Source organism: Arachis hypogaea, chromosome 8 (genome assembly GCF_003086295.3).
Source record: "Arachis hypogaea cultivar Tifrunner chromosome 8, arahy.Tifrunner.gnm2.J5K5, whole genome shotgun sequence".
Classification (NCBI taxonomy): Eukaryota; Viridiplantae; Streptophyta; class Magnoliopsida; order Fabales; family Fabaceae; genus Arachis; species Arachis hypogaea.
Window position 1 is genome coordinate 44,771,255 of NC_092043.1, and position 25,845 is coordinate 44,797,099.

General features: G+C 35.3%; 2 protein-coding genes and 1 long non-coding RNA gene across 4 annotated transcripts; 2 read left to right on the forward strand and 1 right to left on the reverse strand.

The window, feature by feature from the left end:
• Positions 1-4,289: 4,289 nt before the first annotated feature.
• LOC112707706 (E3 ubiquitin-protein ligase makorin) lies at positions 4,290-7,997 on the forward strand. 2 transcript variants are annotated; one of them, XM_025759601.3, is made up of 5 exons: positions 4,290-4,428; positions 5,099-5,183; positions 5,322-6,052; positions 6,358-6,427; positions 7,413-7,997. In XM_025759601.3, the coding sequence occupies exons 1-5, from the start codon at positions 4,406-4,408 to the stop codon at positions 7,833-7,835; spliced, it is 1,332 nt and encodes a 443-aa protein (XP_025615386.1). In that variant the 5' UTR covers positions 4,290-4,405; the 3' UTR covers positions 7,836-7,997. The 2 variants fall into 2 exon arrangements, with proteins under 2 accessions (XP_025615386.1, XP_029144429.1); XM_029288596.2 differs by lacking the exon at positions 4,290-4,428 and having other exon boundaries at positions 5,096-5,187.
• A 136-nt stretch (positions 7,998-8,133) lies between these two features.
• LOC140174905 (uncharacterized) lies at positions 8,134-11,620 on the forward strand. The gene is made up of 5 exons (XR_011865041.1): positions 8,134-8,767; positions 8,870-9,422; positions 9,520-9,725; positions 9,939-10,045; positions 10,122-11,620. It is a non-coding gene; the product is annotated as an uncharacterized lncRNA (long non-coding RNA).
• Positions 11,621-20,761: 9,141 nt separating this feature from the next.
• On the reverse strand, positions 20,762-21,695 carry LOC112705414 (uncharacterized mitochondrial protein AtMg00860-like). Its single transcript, XM_025756245.1, has 2 exons — positions 21,476-21,695; positions 20,762-21,288 (listed from the first exon to the last, which is right to left on the reverse strand). Exons 1-2 carry the CDS (start codon positions 21,693-21,695, stop codon positions 20,762-20,764), a joined length of 747 nt encoding a protein of 248 aa, XP_025612030.1.
• Between the last annotated feature and the right edge of the window lie 4,150 nt (positions 21,696-25,845).

Sequence of the window (25,845 nt, forward strand, 5' to 3'; positions counted from 1 at the left end):
AACGATTGGAGCTGAAAAGTTGATCATCTAGAATTTTATAGACAATTTAATCATCTTAAAGTCTCTTTCTATAATAAAGTGCCTTGGTTCTTTACTGTGGTATACGATTTGCCGCATCTGGGTCTTCGATTAGAATTATGGTCTAATATTAGACGATTAGCAGATCAGGCGCAAGGAAAATAGTGTGTTGGAGGTGATTTTAATTTTGTCTTAAGTAGTGCTAATATTAGTGGAAACTTAAGTTTGTCAAGATATCATCATCATTTTGCTGCTTGTTTATTAGATTCTGGATTACAGGATATATATTGGTTCCCTTCACCTGGTAATGTGGCACAGTCTGAAAAAGACTAGATAGGTATGTGGTGAATATCTTGTGATCTCAGCGTTTCTTTCAGGCTGCTACGAAACACTTACCCAAACTAAAGTCTGATAATGTCCCCATCTTATTAGATATGAAAGGCCTATAAAATATTCTGATGCGGCCTTTCAAATTTTTAGGTTCGTGGTTGATTCATAACGATTTTTAGAATTTGCTACCTAATAGCTAGAGCTCTATAAATCCTCTTGAGAAAAATGTGTCGTCGTTCACGTACGCTAAACTTTGAAATGCAAAGGTCTTTGAAAACTTAGCTAGAAGAAAATCACATTTTTTAGCTAGACTCCAGAAAATTTCTACAAACTTATCTTTTGAAGTGAACCCGAATCTGGAGGATTTGCAAAAGTCCATATAGAAGGAATTGAATTCTTTATTAATTCAAGAGAAGATTTATTGGAAGCAATATTCCCAGTGCAAGTAGATTAATTATGGTGATAGAAATACCTCTTATTTCCATAGCCTATTAACGGCTAGGAAAAGAAGAAATTAAGTGAGTATGCTAAAAAATCAAGAAGGTAGTTGGATTGAAGATAATCAGCAACTGAAGAAACTCAATGTTAATTATTTTCTGAATCTCTATACGGATAATAGTGAATATGAGAAGTTTGAAGCCCTTAGACTATTCTCTATGTTTACTAATGAAGAAAATGAGCGTTTGGATAAAGATATCTCACCTGAAAAAAAAAATTAGATATGCTCTTTTCTCCATGGGTGCTTGTAAATCTTCGGGTTCAGATGGTTTGCCACCTATGTTCTATCAAAGTAATTGGGAGTCGTTAAAAACTCTTATCAGATGGGTAGGTAGAGTGTTTTAGAATCATCAGAAAATTCAGGTAGCAAATAGTACTTTTATTTCTCTTATTCTAAAAGTGGATAATCCTAAAACTATAGTGTATTTTTGGCCTATTGGGTTATGCAATGTCTCATATAAGCTTATTACCAAGATTTTGTCATAAATATTAAAAGAAATTATGCCTAAGCTGATTAGTTCCTCACAATCTAACTTCGTTCCGGGGAAGCAAAACGCTGATAATAATTACACAAGAAGTTCTACAATCTATGCGGTCTAAGAAGGAGGATGGTGATTTTATGGCTATTAAGATTGATCTAGAAGCTAATATTCCAGAGAATTTGGTTGATATGATCTATCACTGCTATTTTTCGGCGGAGATAAAAGTTCTGTGGAATGGTACTCCATCAACATCTTTCATGCCCTCTAGAGGTATTCGGCATGGGGATCCTATCTCTCCTTATTTATTTGTGTTGTGTATTAAGCGCCTATCCTAAATTGTTTCTTTTGCGGTTGAGCATCATTTTTGGGAACCGATTACGCTTAATAGAGGGGGACTGGGTTTTTCTCATATTTGTTTTGCTAATAACATTGTCTTATTTTCGAAAGCTACTACAGAGCAGGTGCAAGTGGTGCAGGATATCTTAGACCATTTTTTCTGTTGTTCAGGCCAAAAGGTTAATTTTTCTAAATTTTATGTCTTCTTCTCTGATAATTTGCATTTAGAAAGGAAACATAATCTTAGTAATGTTCTTGGGATGAGACTTACGACGGATTTGGCAAATATTTGGGAGTTCCTTTGATACGTGGAAGGGCATGAAAGGAAGACTTCCAATTCATTCTTGATAGAATGTTGAATTGGCTCAATTCTTGGAAAGCTCAGAATCTTTCTTTGGCTGGTAGAATCACTCTAACGTAATCTACCTTATCCACTATTTCATCTTAGGTTATACATATGAAGCTTCCTTTGAAGATTTGTGATAGAATTGATAGTATTTTCTATAATTTAATCCAAGAAAGAGCCAATTTGGTTAATAAACATAATCTCCTTAGTTGGGGGCAAGATTTGTTTGCCGAAATCTCACGGGGTCTCGGCTTCAGACTAACGAGAGTTTTGGATAAAAGCTAATTTGGTAAAATTATCTTGGAAGCTTGTTCTTGATCGGGAAGCCCTTTAGGTCAAAGTGATGCAAAGTAAATATGGGTGTGGAGAAGCACTCCTTCCTAGGATTAAACATCTCAAAACCACATCGAATGGTTGGCAAGGTATCTATTCGGTATGGAAAGATTTTGAAAACAATCTTATTTGGAGGATTGATTATGGAGCTGAGTTTAACTTTTGGTCTGACCAATGGATTCCTGATATTCGGAGACTTGTTGATTTTGCTTAGCCGAAAGTCACCGAGGAGATATTAGATGATCAAGTTTGTGAGTACGTGATTGATAGCAATTGGAACTTTGACTGTATTGTGACCCTATTGGGGGAAGATTGGTATCCCATTTTTGCATCCATCAAGCCTCCCGAATCAGAGTTAAGCGTTGATTACTTGGCTTGGCTCCATGTTGCAAATGGTATTTTTTCGATTACATCGGCTTGTGCTGTCTATTCAAATCATGCAAATGAGTCAAATGCTTTTCTCTTTTCTAGAATTTGGAAGCTGGAGATTTCGCAGCGATTGAGATCTTTCTGTTGGCTTGTTGCGAATCAAGTGCTTTTGACAAATGAGTAGTGTGTTAGAAGACATATGGCACAGTTTGATGGATGTGCTATTTGTGGGGAAGCTCCTAAATCTTTGCTTCACGTGCTCGGTGATTATAGAGTTGCGAAAAGAATGTAAATGAGCATTGATAATAGTTTGGGTCCAAGTAATTTTTTTAACTCTCCTCTTTTGTGTTGGTTGTTAGAAAATTTATCACCCAAATCTCCTTCTTAAGGACAGTATTGGCCCCTTCTTTTTATCACAACAATAAATTCCTTATGGTACCGAAGAAATATATTTATTTTCTATCTTGGAGATGTTATTAAGGAAGATATAAAGATAGCCAATGTTGCTCTCCACCTTGCTAAGGATTTTCGGTATGGTCAAGATGAGACTAGTCGAGTTCAGCAGGTTGTAGGCAACTATGTTGAAAAACAAATTAAATGGATCCCTCCTGATTCTCCATTTGTTAAGTTGAATATGGATGGTTTGGTGTTTAAAAATGGGAGAGATGCTTGTGGTGGTATCATTAGAGATAATGATAGTCGGTTCCTGGCTTGTTTTAGTGCAAACCTAGCTTTCTCCATGGTTACTTTAGCAGAACTTTAGGATATTTTAATGGGGGTAGAGTTGGCTATGAGTCTTGCTATGATCATGTTTTTATTGAGGTTGATTCGGCAGTTGCTGTTCGTCTTCTTCTGCATAATGACACTGATTTGCATTCATCTAGAGTTCTTATTCTGGCTATTAGGGAGAGATGCAACATGTTATCATGTTGGCGGATTCAACATCAATTTAGAGAGGTAACTCTTGTGCAGATGGATTGGCTAATTATGGTCAGTTTATCCTTTGGACGGTCATATTTTTCTTAGTTTACCTCCTTGTATTTCTTGCAAACTCCTTAAACATTTCTTTTTTTAGAACAATCATAATCTAGTTTATTTTTTTTAGACATTCTTGCCTCGCTGTTAATAAAAAAAAAGTTTAATCTATTTAAGATAAGTTTATTGAGCTAAATAAACCAACTCTTTTATTTTTATTTAAATAGATTATTTTTAATTAAAAAATTAAAAAAAAATAATTTTTGAACTAAACTACTAATTTTGGACCATTTTTTCTTTCAGTGTATTATTGGATTGAAATTTTAAATGTTTTTTATTAAAACTTAAAGTATTTAGGTTGAATTGTTAAAAAATTATTAAAAACATTAAAAAAGAAAGAAAAAATTAAACTGATTAAACAGATCGGTCTGCTTATTTTATAGGTTAACTCATTTATTTCACGAATTAATTAGATTAAACCCATTAAATTTCATTTTTACAGACGTAATATCAAAATTAAAAATCTGTCTGTTTATTAAACGGACAAAGTTAACGGACTTGGCCCAAACAGTCTTATTTTAAGGTCTCACCTATCCCCTTTTTTAACTTTTAATCTATAATTTTATTTTTCAAACAAAAGAGAAAAGAGAAAAAGCACTGTGCCGCCAAAATACGAACTCTATCACACTCAGAAAAAGCTTCATCGATCGCTTTCGCCATGGCCACCGCCAAAAGCAACAGGTGCATTTCCTCAACTCTTCTGATTCCTCTTCCATCGTTGCATTTTCTTTTTTCACCCGTTTCTCTTAGGGTTACAGTTTTACGAAATATTCAGTGTCAACTTTTTCCAACTACTTTCTTTAGAGTTTTCTCACTTTTTTTTCTCTTTCTTTTACTTTTTTTTTTTAATTTATTTTTGCTTCCATTAGAAATATCATTGTTGAGTAATGTATTATCTTTTTTATGCTAGTGAAAGGAATTCTTTCTGTGCAGATAATGAAATATCTCTAAACATAGGGTCTTGCATAGTTCTCCTTCTACATTGTTAACGTTTTCAATGAATTTCCTCGCTTCTTGGATGATTCTATTTGTTTCATTTTATTTATTTTATTGATGAAATTGTGTAAAAAGGTTGCAAGTTCTATGTTTTAGGGTTTAGGGTTTCTCTGTTTGGCATTGTCACTTTCTTCATTGAATTCATAACTTATTATTTGATTCATTTCCTTATCCATGAATTGCTTTAGAGTTTGCAAGTTCTATGTTTTAGGGTTTGATCTATGATCTGATTCTGATCAGTGATTTTATTTTAGAGTTTAACTTAATAGTGCATTGCTAATCCTTTCAATGAATTCCACTTATTAGTTGATTTTGATTTGATTTGATTTTATTGTTTGATCAATGCTTTTTTCAGATTTTGCAAGTTCTATGCCCGTGGAACATGTTTGAAAGGGGAGCTGTGTTGCTTCTCCCATGAGAGAAATGAGGCTTCTTCAGATGTAGGTGACGACTTTACAATTCTTGTATCTTCAGATGTAGGAGACTATATAGTTCTTTCTGTCTTCTATAGTACTATTTACCTACTAATTAATATATAATCTTTTTGTTCACACTTTGGTTTCTCCTTTGATAAACAGATTTGCTTGTTCTATCAGAAGGGCTACTGTGCTTATGGCAGTCAATGCAGGAATAGGCATGTCAAACCATCACAGGCATCAGCATCAGCTTCAGCAAATGGACCTGTATCTTTGGTTTCACAATCTGCCATGACTCATAGTGCTGCTAAGGGAAAGTTTACTTGGGTTCGGAAGGCGGATACGAAAGTGTTGTCACCAACTGACAAACACACTAGTAGCTTACAACACAAGAATCAACATTCTCAAGGGACTCATTGTGAAGTTGGTGAATCGAGCGCTCCTGCTATGCTGGATGAGAATTTGTTCTGTGAATTTGATGCGGCCAACTGCACCTCAAGGGATAAGTGTACCAAAATTCATGGAATCCTCTGCTTGTACTGCAGAAAGCCTTGTCTGCATCCAACCAATCTGGAACAAAGGTCGAACCACATGAAGATATGCAAGGAAAAGGCTGAGATAATGAAGAATAGTCAAGATATAGAATGCAGTGTTTGCCTGGAGCGCGTTCTGCGGAAGCCTAGACCATCTCAGCGCAAGTTTGGTTTGCTATCTGAATGTGACCATCCTTTCTGTTTAGACTGCATCATCAGGTGGCGCAATATGGCCCCAACCAATGCAATGGACTGCCCTGTGTGCCGCAAGCATTCATCTTTTTATGTTCAAAGTGACATTTGGTATGCTACAAAGGAAGAAAAACAGGCAATTATTGACAATTACAAGGCGAACTGCAAGTAATTTCTTCTCTATTTTTCTTTCTTCTGCAGAGTCTTTATTTGGAATTGAATGTTTAGTGATTGGTTTGTTTCCTTGAAATTATCTTTGGCAATTGGTTGAGTTGATCTAATAAGATGCATGCATCTAAATATGGTCTGTTATCCTGTTTAGTTCGCTTTACTCAAATTAGTGAACTCGGGTCCACTAATATGCATTCATTGCACCGGAGTCCATATTTTCGTGTTAAAAAGAGCTCTTACACTCAGTCGAGTCTAATTAGCGAACTATCTGATGATCATGATTATTTTTTATCTTTTTCCAGGTTGATTGATTGCAAGTATTTTAAATTTGGAACCAGGCAGTGCCCTCATGGAACTAGTTGTATGTATAAGGTAATCGAGTTTCCATCTCTCTCGTAGTTTCTTTTATTTTATCCATGCCTGCCTCATTTTAAACGTGACTATGTAAGCAATATCAGACATAGAGCAATAAAATGCGGTCTCCATGTCTCTCTTTTCATTAAGATGGATATTCTCACTATGTCTTTCTATGCACCTATACATGTTCTCTAAAGCTCTGTCAGGTTTCTGCCCCAAGATGGAAATATATAGAAATAGAAATAGAAAAACAAAAGACAGAAAGATGTTTGGAAAGAAGGAAATATATAGAAACAGGAAAAAAATTGTTTTATAGACAGAAATGTACATATTTTCTTCACAATCCAAAATGGGGGACACAACAACGGACAGAGATGGAAATTTTTATCAGTTAAGAATGGTGTTGGAAGAAAGTAGATGGTGGTTTGGTGTCGATGGTAAGAAGATGGAAGCAAAACTGACTCTTAAATTTTTCAATCTTTGTATCCTTTTTTTGCCAAACAAGATACAGAGACAATTTTTTATGTCTCTATCCCAATGTCTCTGTCTCCAGCTCCATATTTATGTTTCAGTACAATATCCAAACAGAGCTTAATTGTGTTTTGACTTTTGTCACTCCTTGAATTGGATTATACATAACCTTTTGTTACAAAATCAACATGACTATATTAGCATTTTATAATCTGCGAAACTCCTTCCAACCAAATGCGGCTTGATTTCTAACCAGATGTGTAATAAAGATGTGTTGAGAGTATATTCCCTTGAATTTTTTATTTTTGGAATCGGAGCGTTTAAATAGCTGATAACTGATGCCTCATTGCCAAATGTTCATGAGAATCTTAATAATAACAAATCCAAAATGAATAGGAAGTTCTCCTTTTTTTAGTCACTTCCGAATCTTTGCTTTGTTTATTGACATATTAATATTGTTTATTTATTTATTTTATTGCAACAGTTTAGCAAATGACCACCCTGATGATATTTTGATTCTTGCTTTCAGCATGCTGTAAAACCTGTCTTGCGCAAACAGAGGCAAACCAGGCCACAACCTCAAATTGGAGGAGACAATCTCAACAAATATGACATCATGTCTCAGCTCAGTGAATTTGATTTGCATCCTCATGAGTTTTATTCCATCTTGAAAGACATGGAGTGGTTCGATGATATGAGTGCAATGGAGAAGATGGCTTTAGCTGATGAACTGGCTGGTCCTACTTACGGAGATTCACATTTCTTTCCCCAGGATGATTTCTTTGATAGTGATGATGATTTTGATGATGAAGATTTCGATCCTATTGATGCTGCAATATCATCAATTATGATGTCTGGTATGCCAGTATTTGGATTCAGTGATGACGAATACAGCAACAATGAAGCCAGGGATGGCAAAGACAGTGATGGCGAATCCATTGACGATGATTGATGGATTTAATTAAGGTTTAGTTATAATGCCGTCTTTAACTTGCTTTTGAAGAATATGAACACCTAGCTGTTTTGGGACAAAATGTTTGGATATTTTAAACTGTCTACAACTTTAGGAATAAACAAAATGCTATATGATGGTGAAATTTATTTTGCAGCCTAATATTCATGTCTGTCTGTCTTTGGAATTTTCTTATTATATATATATTGTTGGCTCAGCAATAGAATTATAATGCAACAATAATGGAAGAAAGAAATCTGTGAGAATATGTATTGAAAGATTCAGCAAATGCAAACGTATGATGGTCACACTTTCCCTCACTTTGAGTCTAGGGAAATTAGACTCCTCACTCTCAAGTTGTTATTCTTCTTTGCTGTCATTCTATTCTCCCCATACAATATAACCCTTTCTTGAATATCCCCATCCTAACTAACTCCTCTGGCTTCCTTCACAATGCTTTCCATTTACTTCCCCATCTAGTAGTCCTCCATCCAATTGAGGGATTTTCTCACATTCTTACCAACTGGGCTTGCTTCCTTAGTTGATCCAGCTCCAAGTTCTGTAATCTCTTCTATTGGGCTTGTTTGTGAGGCTGAGTTAGAGCGCTTGTATCAGCTATCCCCTCCTCGACAATGACCTTGCTCTCAAGGTCCAATTCTGGAAACATATGCAGCAGCTAGTCGAAGTCCACCCAAGTTGTCTCCTCCCGTGGTAAGCCCTCCTAATCCACGAGGACCTGGTCCACTTGTTTTTCATCTCTCGAGACGGAGTGCTTCCCTAAAATCGCCGTAGGTGCAGGTTAGAACGTTGTGGGTGCTGCAGCCAGCCCCAGGGTCGAGGCAGTACGCCACCTTCCCAACACGTCGCGGGATGTGGTTAAAGAAGCGCTTGCCAAGCTCTGGATGCTCCCTATGAAAGAGGGATATTTGAAGGTAAGGCTTCAACTTGAGCAAAACCCAATCCCCCTCTTTGAATTCCTTGTCACAACGGTGCTGGTTTGCTTGTTTCTTCATGCGGGTTCTTGCGTGGTGCAGGTAAAAACCCAACTCATCATTCAATATCTCACGGGGAGCAACAGGGCAGTAGCTAGGGGGCAAGTTCATTGGGAAATCGTGCATTGCCTCATGCGGTGTCATCTGTATTGCAGAGTGAATGAGCTATTATAGCAAAATTCGGCCTGGGGAAGAAAGGCCACCCATTGTTGCGGCTGCGAATGAGAGAAAGCACGTAGGTACTGCTCAAGGAAATTATTAATGACCTCAATCTGACCGTCACTTTGCGAATAATACGCCGTACTGTAACATAGTTGGCTACCGGTGAACTCAAAGAGGCTGCACCAGAAGCGATTGAGGAAGACTGAAGACGGGGTCTCGGTCAGAAATAATGATAGAGCGAAAGCCGTGTAATTTAACCACCGATGCAATAAAGACTTGCAACTGAACTCGCAGTGAAGTCGGCTCTCAGAGGTTCAAAATGAGCAGTTTTGTTGAACGATCAACCACCATATAATAGCAGTATATCCTGCTGACCTGGGTAACTGAACAATAAAGTCTATTAAAAGTTCTATCCATGGTCCACACAACATAGGTAAGGGGTTGAGGAGTCCTTGAGATTTGGAAGTCATGTATTTGGTAGATTGGCATATGCTGCATTTCTGAACAAATTTTTACATATCTCTATGCAGGCCTGGCCAAAAAAAATAAATCACCAACAACCTTATAACTCTTAAGTACCTTAGGATGCCCCGTCATAGGCGTCGCATGAAATTCATTAAGTAGCTGAGTACGAAGGCCCTCAAAATCTGGCACCCAGGAGTGTCAGGGTCCTCCCACGTAACCCAAGAGTGATGGAGTCAATGAGGTATTGACAGTTGAAAAGGCTTGTAGGCAGGTGATAAACTCTAATTTTGTGGTTTATTTTATGTTGAATTTAGTGGATTTTATCAACTTATCTCACATTTATTCAATGAAATAGCATGGTTTTGTGAATTTCTCCTAACTTGTGCTTAAGAGTAAAAACATGCATTTTAGGTCCTTAAATTGCTAAATTTAATTCACTTTAATTCCAGTCGACGTCTTGATGTGTTTGATGAAGTGATTTCAGCAGGCCTCGGAGGGTTCTTCACCCTGTCTTGATAAGGCATCAGCAGCTAAGTTCGTCTTGCCAGATTGATACACTACCTTAAAGTCAAATCCCAATAACTTTGTAAGGTAATACTGCTGTTTTGGTGTAAGGACCACCTGGTTCATGAGTTCACAAAGACCCTAATGATCGGTCTTAATGTAGAACCGACTCCCCAGCAAGTAGTGCCGCCACTTGGCCACTGTCTGGGTAATAGTATAAAGCTCCTGAATATAAGGCAAAGCAACTGACAAGTGCTGGTTAAGCTTTTTACTAAAGTAAGCTATAGGATGTCCCTGCTGTGATAGTATTGCTCCTATGCCATGACCCGAGGCATCCATCTTGACCATGAAAGGTTGAGAGAAATTTGGAAGAGCCAACATTGATGTTTGTGTCAGGGTTGATTTGAGTCTCTCAAAAGCAAGGTCAGCTATGTGGCCCCAATGGAAGTTGTTGTGCTTGAAAAGTTCTGTCAATGGGGCAGCGAGGTGTGCATACTTAGCCACAAAGCAACGGTAATACCTGTGAGGCCAAGGAACCCATGCAGTGGTCTCAGGTTGGAAGGCCTGGGCCAATCGACGATGACAGCAATCTTAGAATTATCTACCTAAACTCCATGTTTAGTCACCACATGTCCCAAATACTCAACCTGTTGCTGACAAAAAATACATTTAGAGAACTTGGCAAGGAAGTGGTGTTGCTGCAACACAGCGAGGGCTGTCTTAAGGTGATGTAAGTGCTCTTCTTTGAATTTGTTGTAAATTAGAATATCATCGAAAAATGCAGTGATGAACTTCCAGAGATAAGGGCCAAAGACTTTGTTTATAGTGGCTTGGAAGGTAGAAGGAGCATTGGTGAGACCAAAGGGCATAACAAGAAACTCGTAAGGTCCTACATGAGTCCGAAAAGACGTCTTTGGAATGTTGATATCATGCACTCGAATTTGGTGATACCCGAACGCAAGTCTATCTTAGAGAAATATTCTACACCACACAACTCATAAAAAATTTCATCAATGGTGGGGATTGAAAACTTGTCTTTTATTATAATAGCATTGAAAGCACGATAATCAACACAAAAACGCCAGCTCCCATCCTTCTTCCATACCAGTAACACCGGACTAGAGAAGACAATGTAACTCTCTCGAATGTCTCGGCTTACAGCATCTCTGCCACTAATTTCTCAATCTCCTCTTTTTGGTAATGGGGGTAATGATAGGGGCGACATTCACCATATCAACACCTTGTTGCAAATGTTTTTCGATATCCCGTGGTAGAAGTAATTGATTAGGTTCTTAAAACACCTTTTGGTATTCATGTAGTAATTGTAGCACTTGCTCATCTTGTTTTGGTGATTCTGAAGTAGGGTCAATTGGCTCAAGCACACATAAGTGGAGGAAGGAAGCAATCTTATTAAGAGCCCTGTTTTCAATTGCCCCAGGTTGGAACAATCGCTCACCCTAAAGCTTAACATGCATATCCCCAACCTTAAATTCCATGGCCAAGTTCAAATAGTTCATAGTAACATCGCCTAACTGCATTAGCCAGTGCCCCCAACACCACGTGTATATAAATTGGTGCATAATCCATAAGTCTAGCATTATAGTTCTTTAAAAAATTACTTTGTATTTTTTTCCTTTTAAAAATTATAAGTTCATTGCAAAATATTTTAGTGTTTAAGTTCTTATACATCTATAGGTTTATTACAAAATTTTTCGACACGCATTTCTTTTTTTTTTTTTGGTAGATTGAGGGGCCAAAGGCCCGGGACAAAGAAAAAACTAAACGGTTACATTACGAAGCATAGAAGCCCCAAAAATATCATCAACAACTATGAAACTAAGCAAGAGTGAAAGTGAGTTCCAATATCTAATCTCCAGGTTCTGTTTCAGGCTATGGATAGCCAAAATTTTTCGACACGCATTTCTATTGAGCAGTAACGCTCAATTACGAAGTCAATAAAGTTGAAGATTTTATAATTCTTTTTCAATCAGTAGCCAAGGTGTCCATGAAACAGTCAAACCTTTTGTCTCGGTTTGACCAATAAACGCTTACTGGCCTGATTTGATTGGGTCTTATGTCTTATTCAAACTCAATATCTTGTCCAAAAAAAAAACAATAAAAAAAGCGCTTAATCTCCGACCAAAAACGGAACACTCCCATAATCTTTTTAAATCTTGTAATTTTCAATTCATAATAAAGCATAAGACTTTTAAAACAATATTTATTTTGTATTGGAATATTTTATTTTGCTATTTTCACACTTTTTTTTCTAACGATAAACCAAACCCAAGTTGATTATTAAACTCATTGGCTCATTGCCAACTTGAATGAGTTATTTAGAATAAATAACCCGTTAAAATTTGAGTATAATCTTACAACGATTGAGCATTGAACATTTTACATGTGGAACGAGACTCTTTTTTATATTTGATTTAGGCATCTTAGTTGTAGGTACTATAAGTAAACACTTTTAAATAAAAGTAGGTAGAATTACACTAAACTACAATCAATCTCGAAAGAAATAGTAAAGTATTCTAAACTTAAATCTTAATGTGAAAAAGGTTTCCACCAAAATCAACAATTCTGAAATCATTTGGGTTTGTTCCAAATAGCAGCTAATGTAACCTCTAACGTGGAAGAAGTAAACATTCTATCCGTTACACCAACATTGTTGTAATTAACTAATAGCCTTATTTAAACATGACATTACTAATTAAGAAAATTATGAATATCTGTCTCCAACTAAATCATCATGTGTATTGTTTCTCAGTTTTTGTTATATTTATGAGCTGGCTAATAAACATTCGTCTTTATTTTGGTCATGGCATTGTTTTGAACTTTATAATATATAGAAAAGAACGATACTTTATTGCGGCTAAAGCTGTTACGAAACCATATGAAAACAAACAATGCATTCATGCTGCCGAAAGATTAGTCCAACAACAAAGTGACGTATCTTATTGTCCAAGTTACTGATTTTCCTTCCTTTCCCATTATTCTTTTTCTTCAAAACACAACCACCCAAAAAAAGGAAAAAGAAAAACAAATACAAAAAAAAAAGCATTCAACTTTTATTAACTTACACCCGTGATTCGTTGTATTGTCTCCAGTAGCATGTATACAACAAAAATTCCTAAAATAGGTGAATCTTAGTTTTCATCCTTATAATCTTTATTCTGTCTTAAAAGAAGTTAGAAGTTTATTTATTCTGATTTTGTGATTAGTCTTCTCCACTAAAAACTTACATGCTAGCTAGTCCATGCCCTCTTTTATTAGTTTTAATGCTACATCTTTTCAAACCTAGTTGTTCACCACACTAACCTCTTAATCCATTCAATGTAATTCACTTTATTCATTTCAACCTTACTAACACTGCATTTGAATAATTCAATAGGGAAATTTCAACCAAAAAACTTCAACTTTCCTTCGTAATTATTTAAAAATTTTAGTTTAGTTTTCTTTTTAATTTTTAATTTAATCTGTTTATATTACAAAATTAATTTTTGACTTCTACCTAAAATTTATCGAAGTTAATTAAGCATACTCTAATCTTGCCCATACAACATGAAACTGTATAAGAAACAGAATCATCAAGAGAGATAACAAACAGTGGCATAGGAGCAATTAAGAAGAAAAATGAAGAATGAAAAGTATATCAATAATAATGAGCTGTGTATTTATATATAATATAATCATATATTACATCATAATAAATTATAGACATGAATGACACTATGAGGATCATATCAGAATTCCTCTTATTTCCCTCTATCACCTACAACAAATTAACAATAATAAATCATAGCTAATCAAGAATAATACATGAAAATCTCATCATAATAATAATAATAAGAACAACGAACTCTCTCTGTATATATAGATAATCACTCCGTAAAAAAGAAGTCAATCAAATTTAGTTCTTCAACACGGCAAGCATGGAAACCACCAACGAGGCAACCATCATTGCCGCCGAGCCGGAGATGGATCCAGCTGCTCCGGCATCAGGAGACGGCGCCGGAGACGAAGCTGGAGACAAGTCTTGTGCGGAAGCAGAAAGTGCGAACAGAGCAACACAGAGTACGACGGCGAATGTTCTGAATGATGCCATTGCTGAGTTGAGTTTGAGAAAATGAAAGAAAGCTGAAAAACAGAGAATGAATGTGGAGAAGAGTGTGAGGGATGAAAAGGAAGGGAAAGAGGAAGGAGTATTTATAGGGAGATGTAGGAGGGGTGGGGCCCAGTGAAACGTGGACAGCTGGCAAAGGGTGGGTGGGTGTGTGTGGCCCATGAACATGAGGAAGGAACGTGTCTTGTTGGCGCGTCACGCGTGAACCCTCTATGGCGGTTGCTTACCCGGTATTCAATGATACATCAATCTACATATATATATATATACAAACCAAATTTATATACAATAAAAAGCATTTTAGAAAATAAAATTGTGTACAAAATTTTATTTATATCCTTTAACTTCATAAAATCTCAAATTAAATTTTGATGATTAACAAATTAAAAATATAATTTAATAATTTTTTAAAAAATGATATTATATGTAAAGATTTTTTAATAATTAAATCCAACTAAATTAGTCCAACTATAATAAAATCATTCTCAAAATGATATGCATGATACGCGCTTCAGTGTTTAACTAGCGTATAATTCAAAGAGCTTACACTACATGTACAAGCTTTTCTACACTTTTTACAGCACATAAATTTTTAAAATATAACACACAAAAATTAGAACGTAATACAAACTTATCGATATAGCACACAAATTTTTGAATCATAACACATAAATTTTTGAAGTACAGCACAAGAATTTTCGCTACTCCAAAATTTATGTGTATATTTTTTATTGGGTTCTGTTAGACATTTTTTTTTCTCTTTTTTTTCATAGTATGTAAACCAATCAATGTTCATTGCAAGCCAATATTCCATTACAGGTTCCATTTTTCAAAAAACACATACATACCAAAAGGTGTTATTAACATTCTCTTTTAAGTATGTCATCCTACCCCATCGTTATTAACTTTATGTGCAATTTCAACATTTTTTAGTGGTTAGGATACGCAGAGAGTGTGGCATGACAATCTTCAAATGTAACCAATACATCTCTTTTGTATTCATGGAATGCTGTCCTTAGATGCAAGAGGTGCGAATTAGTTTTGAATGCAATGGCTCTTGAAACGTTCAGCAATCGCCTCGTCTTTCTTGCAGTTATCCATTAACGCTGCAAACACCATACCAGATCACATATGTAAATCAAACAAATGAAACAATATATACCCCTTCATTTTTATAGCATACAAGTAATCAAAACTAATAAATTGGTAGCTCAAACTAATTTGACAGATATCATTAAACAAATTTTGATTTATCATAGCACAGTTCAGCATAACACACAAATTCATATATATAGCACAAAAATCAGAATCATAGAATAACACTAATTTTTCAAACAATTCAATTAAAGAAAACTAATATCATCATAAATAACCATAATCAAGAAAAAAGATATATACAATAGCACATAAATATCGAATATAGAAAAACAACACAAGTAATCGAAGTTAATAGTCTAATAACTCACACTAATTTGTTAAAAAATTATTACACATTCTGATTTATTACATTACACAAATATTTAAGCATAGCACATATTTTTGTCAATATAACAAACAAATTCACACATATAGCATACAAATTGCATAGAAAAATAATATAAGAGGTATTGTACCTTTTCAATTTCACTCAATAAAAAAGATACATCCAATTTACAAAAAAAAAAATAATAAATAAATAACAACAACAACAAAAAGATAATGGTAGCAACAACAGTAGTGACGACGATAATAATAATAATGGCGACACTAATGATGATGATGTTGAAAGAGGAGAAAGAGAGAAAGAATGTGACTGAAATTTTAAATTTTAATAATTTGATTAATTTGGTTAATGAAAATACTTGAACACCTAGCATTTTGTTTTAAAACTGCCATCTAATTATACTTAAAAGAGTTTCTATTTAAATAATATAAACAAATTAAGTAAATTCTAAATATATATGAGAAAGCGTTAAACAACTTTGTACTTCATAGTTTTTTTTTTATAAACTGATCCAATAGTGATCTCTGACCCTAAAAAATTTAAGAAAAGAATATCTGAAATTATTAGATTAATAAATTATTTAATTTGAGACTTACTTAAGAAATTCACTTGAATAACTAAACTTTTTAAATTGGTGGATATCCAATATGAATCATTGCTTAATCTTAAAAATTTTTATAGAAAAAATATCCAAAATTTTTAAATTGGTAATGAGTCAATCTGAGTTATTTTATAAGCGTGAGAAGAATTGAAAAAACAATATGTAACGTTTTTAGGTTAGTGGAACATTCAATTCGAGTATTGTCTAAAAACGTCAATAGAATTTATAAATTTTTTGGGTTAAGTTGCGATTCAATTTGAATCAAATGCTTAGTTTGAGAAGATTTAACGAAAGAATATTATTTATACACTCATTCTAATAATAAACCAAAACTCTCAAATTACTTGAGAATTAGACGGAAACGTTTTATATCAAATTAGTATACATCGTCTATATACATTTTTTATTTAAACTCTTATCTCTTTATTTTTAAAATTTATCATTTATATTGCGAGTAAAAGTGGATTTTAATTTTATTCAAAATACCTCAATAAACCTTTTATTTTTAAAAGTTTTTTTTAAGTCAATTTAAACTTCAAAAAATATGCTTTATAACCTATCTAAATATTTCAAATATTTTTTGAGGAACCTCATATAAAGCTTTTGAACTTATACACACTAATATTTTCTAATGCATACGAATTTTAAGATTTGAAAAGATTTTAATATCTTGTTTCAAATTTATAAAGTTTATAAAAGTTTGTCAATCAATTATCATTATATTAGGTTGCATTTGTTTCTAAAAATAGAGACATAAAATTTAGTATTTTTGTATTTTATTTAGTAATAAATTAAAAATAAATTATAAAAATTCAATTTATTATTATTATTTTTATTTAAAAATTTGAGAAAAAATATAATAATAAAAAATATAATTATAAAAAATTAACACAAATAATAAAAAAAAATTACGTTTTTTGTTAGCCTTCTTGTCAATATGAACATAAAATACATTAATTCGATTTTTTTAGATATAATGTTTCTATCATATTTTATCTATTAAATATAATTTTATATTTTTATATCTCTGTCTCAATATCATGTCTCGGTAAACAAAGGCGATTATAATGAGTTAATGACAACTACCAATGGCACCTCAACAAGATTGCAAGGAATTCATGACTTTCGGGAAGGACCAAGTAATAGCTCTTCATGCATGTAACCACCAACTTCCCCTGTATACACCTGTTGGTTACGGTAGTTTGTCCACTTAGCTTTTTCAGGTTTATACCAAACTTCACTATGTTTTTCTTTATAATAATAATAATAATAATAATAATAATAATAATAATAATAATAATAATAATAATAATAATAATAATAATAATAAAAACTTTAAATAAAAGGTAAAACAACAAAATAAAACTTATCTAATGTATACTTTGTTATATTTGTTTATCTTTTAAAAAATAATGTAACTTAACAACAATAAAAAATCAATTACGCACACATGTACGAAGTATATCTGTCGCACTGCAAATATATATCATGTATATTCAGATATTCTATTCATTTATATCCCTATTTGTTAATTATAATATACTTTCAATGTTACAAAGCATTTTTATTCTAAATTTTCAGTCTATTTTAAATCCAAAATATGTTCAGATATATGGAACTATTGATATACTATTCTCAACTAATTTTGTTTTATAGGTTTAATATTAAATTACTATAAATATTTTAAATAATTAAATTAATATTTTCTTACATTTTTGTGTTTACAAAGGTGAATTATATTTCTAAACATAGAAATTCTTAGTTTCAGATTTTAAGACCTATAAAATAAATCTTGATATAAAACTAATAATAAAAAATGTGCGTATTATTTATTGCCAACAAATTATAATAATTTAAATAATATAATCTTTTCATTATCATATATAAACAAAAATGTGCTCTCTATTATCAAATCTTAAACCAAAATTTGGATTAAAGTACCATTATCATTTTTGGTGAATGATTAAAGTATCATAATTGGTTGCTTAGTCTTATGGTGATTCTCTCTCTAGAATGCTCGTTGTCTCTCTAGAAAATTGTGTGCTGTATAATGATGTGTGGTTGTAATGTGTTGTGTTGGTCTTTGGCCGCTACACTATACAGCTAAAGATTCGTTGACACTGCAATGTGGACACTTTTGCTTAGTCTTTCAACTTCACAAGCCATGTAATTAAAGCCTCCCACCTTTCCCTTCATTATGTCAATCACTCAATTAATACGGCAAAATTGTAATAAGTAATCATCTGCTCATCATAGTTTTAAGTTAGCAAACTGTCACGACCTTGGACACACTCCAACGCTACCATTCCGGCACTCGGACTTACTCAACCTCTTGAGCTAAGACCAAGTCAGCCTAACCCTCAATACTTAGCAAAAAAGCTAAGAACACAAGAGAACACAAGAAAAAGGAAGCTTGGTGAATAGAACACTTTAGTACTCAAGTATGGTTACAAATGATTCATACACCCTCACACTAACTCTCACCTCTTATTTATAGCCATCCACCTCCTCAATGGATGGTTAAGATTAAATCTAATCAATGGTCTAGATTAATCATCTAGAACCTTCTTTATAAATATCTATCCTACCACTACTTTCTAAATACTTCTAGATTGTTCCATACAACTCTTCATACTTTTATATCAATCCACACTCTTCTAGAATATTCTATGATCTTCTAGAGTCTTCTAGAACCTTCTAGGGTATTCCAGAAACTTCTAGGACATTCTAGAACGTTCCAGAACCATCTAGAGTATTCTCAAACACTCCAGAAAACTATACAAATACTGTTAAATCTAACCTTCTAAAAATTTACCGTGACATTCTCCCCCACCTAATGCGCAGATGTCCTCGTCGCATTCTATTCATGATAGCGCTCTAGGTGTTCTTGGAATTGCCACAGATCTTCACGAGCTTCCCAACTAGCTTCAGTTATCGGAAGTCCTTTCCACTTGATCAAGTATTGGATACTTGGTGGTACTTCTCTTCGTCGCACGATGCGATTAGCTAAGATCTCTTCGATTTCTTTATCAAAGGATCTAATCACCACAGGCGGAGCACGACTCGAATCACCTCTACTCGGTTCATCTTGGTCTTCGTGATATGGTTTAAGCATACTCACATGGAAGACCGGGTGGATCTTCATAGAGGGAGGGAGTTGTACTTTGTAAGCAACTTCCCCAACACGTCCAATAATCTCAAATGGCCCTTCGTATTTACGGATTAAGCCTTTATGAACCTTGCGAAAGGCTTTGAATTGTTGTGGAAGACGTTTGATCATTACCTTGTCTCCCACTTGATAGCTTGCATGCCTCCTCTTCTTATCTGCCCATTTCTTCATCCTCTTTGCAGCTTTGTCGAGGTAAGAACGAGTGACATCTGCTTGTTCTTCCCAAGACTTAATCATATGATAAGCTCCAGGGCTCTTCCCTGAGTAGGGGGAAGGAAGAGATGAGGTGTAAGCGGTTGTCCAGTCACAATCTCGAACGGACTCTTCCCTGTAGACTCACTCCTTTGCAAATTATATGAGACCTGAACAATGTCGAGGAGTTTTGTCCAATCTTTCTGATTAGCGCTTACAAAATGCCTCAAGTAACACTCGAGTAAGGCATTCACTCTCTCAGTCTGCCCATCGGTTTGAGGATGGAAGCTTGTTGAAAAATGAAGCTCTGACCCAAGGAGTTTGAACAGTTCTGTCCATAGTCGTCCTGTGAAGCGTGGATCTCGATCACTAATGATGCTTTTAGGCAATCCCCAATATTTCACCACATTCTTGAAGAATAGTCGTGCTGCCTCCTCTGCAGTGCAGTCAGTAGGGGCGGGTATAAAGGTAGCATACTTTGAAAATCGATCCACTACCACGAGAATAGATCCAAACCCCTCAGACTTCGGTAAGGCAGAAATGAAATCTAGAGAGACACTTTCACACGGTCGCTCTGATGGAGGCAGAGGTTCCAACAACCCGCTTGGTGTCTTGTTTTCAATCTTATCTTGTTGGCACACAAGACAAGTTTTCACATAGCTCTCTACTTCATCTCTCATTTGAGGCCAATAATAAGAAGATTCAATGAGTGCCAAGGTCCTTCGCTGACCTTGGTGACCATCCCACTTGGTGTCGTGGCATTCTCTCACTAATTTTCTTCTTAGATTTTTCCATTTAGGGACGTATAGTCTTCTCCCTTTAGTGTAGAGAAGGTCATTTTCTAGCCAAAATCTTTTGGTCTTACCTTCTCTAGCCAACTCCACCAACTTCTTGGCTAATGGATCGTGATGCAACTCTTCCTTGATGGTGTGCACAATATCTCCTTCAACCATAGAAATGGCCGCCAATTCAGCCTTGCGACTCAGCGCATCTGCTACCACATTAGTCTTGCCTGACTTGTATTCAAACTCAAAATCAAACTCAGCCAAGAAGTCCTGCCACCTAGCTTGTTTGGGGCTCAACTTCTTTTGAGTTTGGAAGTAGCTTGTAGCCATATTGTCTATCTTGACGATAAAGTGTGAACCAAGCAAGTAGTGACGCCAAGTTCTCAAACAATGCACTATCGCGGTCATCTCCTTCTCTTGGACGGTGTATCGCCTCTCTGTATCATTCTACTTGCGACTCTCAAAGGCAATCGGATGTCCTTCTAGCATTAGAACCCCTCCAATGGCATAGTCAGAAGCATCAGTGTGGACTTCAAATACCTTTGAATAGTCGGGTAGTGCTAGTATTGGACCTTCTGTGATTGCAGCCTTTAACTCATCAAAGGTCTTTTGACACTCCTTTGACCATTCCCAAGTGTGATTCTTCCTGAGAAGATCAGTTAATGGTACAGCCTTGGCGGAGTATCCCTTGATAAACCTCCGATAGTAATTGGCCAACCCAAGGAATGACCTCAATTCAGATACCTTGTTTGGCGGCTCCCACTCTTTGATAGCTTTCACCTTTCCTTGATCCATGCAGAGAGTTCCACCTTTAATGATGTGTCCCAAGAAGTGGACTTCGTCCCTTACAAAGGAACACTTTTCCTTCTTCACATATAGGTTATTCTCTCGCAAGATCTTGAACACGGTTCGTGAGTGTTCTACATGTTCCTCCAAAGTATTGCTATAGACAACAATGTCATCCAAGTAGACCACTACAAACCGATCAAGGTAAGGTCGAAAGATCTCGTTCATCAAGGTACAGAAGGTCGCAGGAGCATTGGTCAAGCCAAAAGGCATTACCAACCACTCATACGATCCATACCTCGTGACACACGTGGTCTTAGGCTCATCACCATTATCCTGACCTCAAATCTAGCTTTGAGAACCACTTGGCTCTACCAAGTTGATCAAACAAATCGGCTATCAAAGGAATGGAATATTTGTTCTTAATGGTTACCTTGTTCAGTGCTCGATAGTCGACGCATAGTCTCACTGAACCATCATTCTTCTTTTGGAACAAGTCGGGTGCGCCATAAGTTGCCTTCGATGGACGGATGAATCCAGCATCTAGCAAATCCTTGAGTTGCTTCTTCAACTCTTCAAGTTCTGGCGGTGCCATCCTATAAGGTGTTGAGGCGGGCGACTTTGCTCCTGACTCCAATTCAATCTTGTGGTCCACCTTCCTCCTAGGTGGTAGTTGTTTTGGCAACTCGGGAGGCATCACATCCTTATTTTCTTCAAGGACTTCCTTGATTTTGGGAGGAACGTCTTCTCTTTCAAATGTTGACTCCTCTTGTAATAGAGCCAAATATGTAATCTCTCCCTTATTGAACCCTTTCTTGAGTTGCATAGAAGAGAGTATCGGTGGTCCTCCAACTTTAGAGACTGTAGGGACCATGCATGAAGACCCTTTCTCCATGACGCATACTACGTTGTAGTATGGCATAGGTATTATATTTGCCTTCCTTTGCAAGTCAAGCTCGATGACTATTTTAAAATCATCCATGGGTGCTACTAAGAAATCTACAACGCCCTTCCAAGAACCAAGAGTCATCTCAACCCCTTTTGCTACTCCCTTAAGGGGTTCACCCTTGGTGTTCACGGGTTTGAACCAACCATTCTTTTCGGTGATCTTCAACCCAAGCCTCTTTGCTTCATCAGGCGTGATGAAGTTGTGTGTAGCACCAGTGTCGATCATAGCCATGACAGGTTTTTCATTGATAAAGGCTTTGACATACATCAAGCCTTTCTTTTCTGCAGTGCTTGCCTCTTTGCCCTTCACAGCATTTATGTGCTGGATGGATCCAACACACTCAGTTACTTGAGTTTGGGCCTCTCGTTCCTCGGCGATAGATGCCAGAGTCCCTAACTTGGGACAGTCCTTCATTTGGTGTGGTCCCTTGCACACGAAGCATCCTCCTTTAAGTACGAAAACCTTCTTATTTTCCTTGTACTCTTTCTTTGAAGAGTATTTTCCTTCCTTCTTGGTTGAGAAACTCTTCCCCTTGTCTCCCCCACTTTTAGAAGAACTAGGCTTGGAAGAAGACTTGGGTTTAGAGTCTCCCCTATGATACTCAGTGAGCGTGGTGGCCTCATCGACATCCTTAACATCCCTTCTTTGTAGTTCTTGCTTTGCCCAAGGTTGGAGTCCATCAATGAAGAAGAACAATGCATCCTCTGATGCTAAGTTGGGGATTTGAAGTGTGAGAGTAGTGAACTCCTTTACATAGTCGCTAATCGTACTCTTGTGCTTCAACTCCCTCAACTTCTTCCTTGCTTCATAAACCACATTCTCAGGGAAGAATTGTCTTTTCAACTCCCTTTTGAAATCTTCCCATGTGGTTATGTTGCAAGTACCCTTCTCTATATCTACGCTCTTTCTCCTCCACTACAAAGTAGCATTATCAGAAAGATAGAGAGCTGCAGTGCGTACCTTTATTGCTTCTTCGACCACCCCTTGGCCTTCAAAGTACCTTTCCATTTGCCATAGGAAGTTCTCCACCTCTCGAGCGTCCCTCACGCCCTTGAACTCCTTTGGCTTTGGGAGATCAATCTTTGTCATCTCCCTTATAATGGTTGGTCGAGATTTTGCCTTCTCGAACCAAACTCGAACTTCCTCAAATAGCTTCAAGGAATTCTCAAGCTTCTCTTCGATTTGGAGCATGCTTTCTTTGAAAGCATCTAATTCTCCTAACACGTGAGCCTCGAGGGTCTCCTTACCATGTTCTATCCTTTGGAAGCGCTCATCCATAGAGGATAGAACATTTTCTAACATAGAAACTCTTTCTTCTAAGAAGTTAGAGTCCTTACCTCTAGGCTCACTTGAAGAACGGATCTTCTTGCCTCCCCATTGAGAAGGAATAGCATCCCTTCCCCTTTGAGACTCAACATGCTCCATAGTGATATTAGAAGCCATTCCCACAAACCACTTGTGCTCCCTCTCGAACCTTGCTCGGATACCAAGTTGTTACGGCCTTGGACACACTCCAACGCTACCGTGCCGGCACTCGGACTTACTCACCCTCTTAAGCTAAGACCAAGTCAGCCTAACCCTCAATACTTAGCAAAAAAGCTAAGAACACAAGAGAACACAAGAAAAAGGAAGCTTGGTGAATAGAACACTTTAGTACTCAAGTGTGGTTACAAATGATTCACACACCCTCACACTAACTCTTACCTCCTATTTATAGCCATCCACCTCCTCAATAGATAGTTAGGATTAAATCTAATCAATGGTCTAGATTAATCATCTAGAACCTTCTTTATAAATATCTATCCTACCACTACTTTCTAAATACTTCTAGATTGTTTCATACAACTCTTCATACTTTTATATCAATCCACACTCTTCTAGAACCTTCTAGGGTATTCCAGGAACTTCTAGGACATTCTAGAACGTTTCAGAACCATCTAGAGTATTCTCAAACACTCCAGAAAACTATACAAACACTGTTAAATCTAACATTCTAAAAATTTACTGTGACAAAACTCTTTAAATAATAAGTTTAATTTTCATGCATGATAATGTAAAATATTTTATATATTTATTTAATTATATTTATTTTTTTAAATTATTATTTATAAAATTAAAAAAATAATTATTTTTATTATATAATTAGAGATATATATAAAATTATTTTATATTAATAATATATTAAAATTAAATTTTAAAATAATAATTTAAAAAATCAAATTACACATTTATAGTTATGATATGTTTTCTTGAAAGTAAAATGAGAATTTTTTTTAATATAAATCTCAAATAAAACGCCAATTTTATTTTGCAATTAATATTACTCGTTTTGTTTAACCCGGTTATGACATGTGCCAAGTATAAAATTAGAATTTTTAATTTTTAGATTTTTTAATTAAAATAATCGGTGACAAATCTAAAAGTTTTTTACAAAATGGGTTAAAAACTGAAACATTATATAATTAAACTAGTATATGTACTTGTACGATAAACAATTTTTTTTATATTTATGTCTGAGAATACCTCTAAAATAAGTACGAATATAATTTACTTTAGAGTTAACCACACAAAATATCTCTAAATTTTTTAAACGCTATCAATAATGACCCCATTTTTGTTATCGACAAAAATAACTTTTAATAATTTAAAAACATACACAAAATACTCAGTTATCAAGAGAGACATTCTCAATTGATGAAAATATTTGATGTGACAAAGGGAGTTGCTAGCTATCAACCTATTTTCAAATTCCTAACTTTTAGGGCCGTTTGGACGAGCTTCTAAGAAAAGGTTTTTTTTCAAGTTATCTTTTTTTAAAAGATCTTATAGAGAAGTAAAAGTAATTTTATGTTTGAATATCTCATGTAAAAAGGTCTTTTTATCTATTAATTATGTTTGGGTATAACAATATAAAAGTACTTTTTTGTTTATTTATTACATGAAAAACATCTTTTTTTTTGAGAAAAAAAGATCTTTTAAAAAAAGATGTAAATTACAGCTTCTCAAAAAAGATCTTTTTTTATTTTACTAGTGCTTTTACTTTTACTATTAGAAATTTGCCAAACACATTAAAAAATAAAAAAATCTTTTTTCATTGAAAAAACATCTTTTTTGAACAAAATAATGACACCCAAACATACACTTAACCATAATTCCCCTTCCTCTTTCAAAATCAGAAAGCCATCTCTACAAAGGATGGTTGCCAACTAACAATGGCATATAGGATGTTCCTTCTCCTCTATATTCTTCAATCGTCCTCTCTTTCTTTCTCTTCCCTCCATCTTCGCACTTTTCTCCTTTTTATTCAATCCTTACCAATATCTCTCTCTTCTCTATCGTTCTTCGCTCTCTTCTGTGCATCAATGGTGGCTCCTCCTTTTGCCATCGCGAGCTCCATCTTCTCCTCCCCTCTCTTTCTTCTTATTATTCTTCGGGAGGTTTCTAGCTTTAAGAAGTAGTAACTCTGAGTTCTTTATTTTCTGCAACCACAGCTTCATCACTGCTGAGTCCCTTCCTCTTTCAAACGTCGTGTCTTCATCTTCTTCTTCTCTCGGGCGTCATTGTCCTCTTCTTCCCCTCTTGGCAATGCATCTTCGTCATCTTCTCCTCCCATTACCTCTGGAATCGAATTAGTGTTCTGTGTTATTTGCAATAAAAATAGTTATTTGGGATTGAGAAATTGACGATTTTTGGTGAAGAAGATTCTGAAGAATTAGAGTTTTATTTTGAATTTATACGTATTCTATTCTTCGATTTTATTTGTTTCTTTTTTGTGATTTTGAAGAGGATAATGACT

Coding starts and splice junctions, on each gene's coding strand:
- LOC112705414 (XM_025756245.1), bottom strand. CDS start 21,695: ATGGCACCGCCAGAACTTGAAGAGTTGAAGAAGCAACTCAAGGATTTG. Junction 21,289..21,475: donor CGATTTGTTTGATCAACTTG/GTAGAGCCAAGT, acceptor ATCGGTTTGTAG/TGGTCTACTTGGATGACATT.
- LOC112707706 (XM_025759601.3), top strand. CDS start 4,406: ATGGCCACCGCCAAAAGCAACAG. Junction 4,429..5,098: donor GCCACCGCCAAAAGCAACAG/GTGCATTTCCTC, acceptor TGCTTTTTTCAG/ATTTTGCAAGTTCTATGCCC. Junction 5,184..5,321: donor GAAATGAGGCTTCTTCAGAT/GTAGGTGACGAC, acceptor TTTGATAAACAG/ATTTGCTTGTTCTATCAGAA.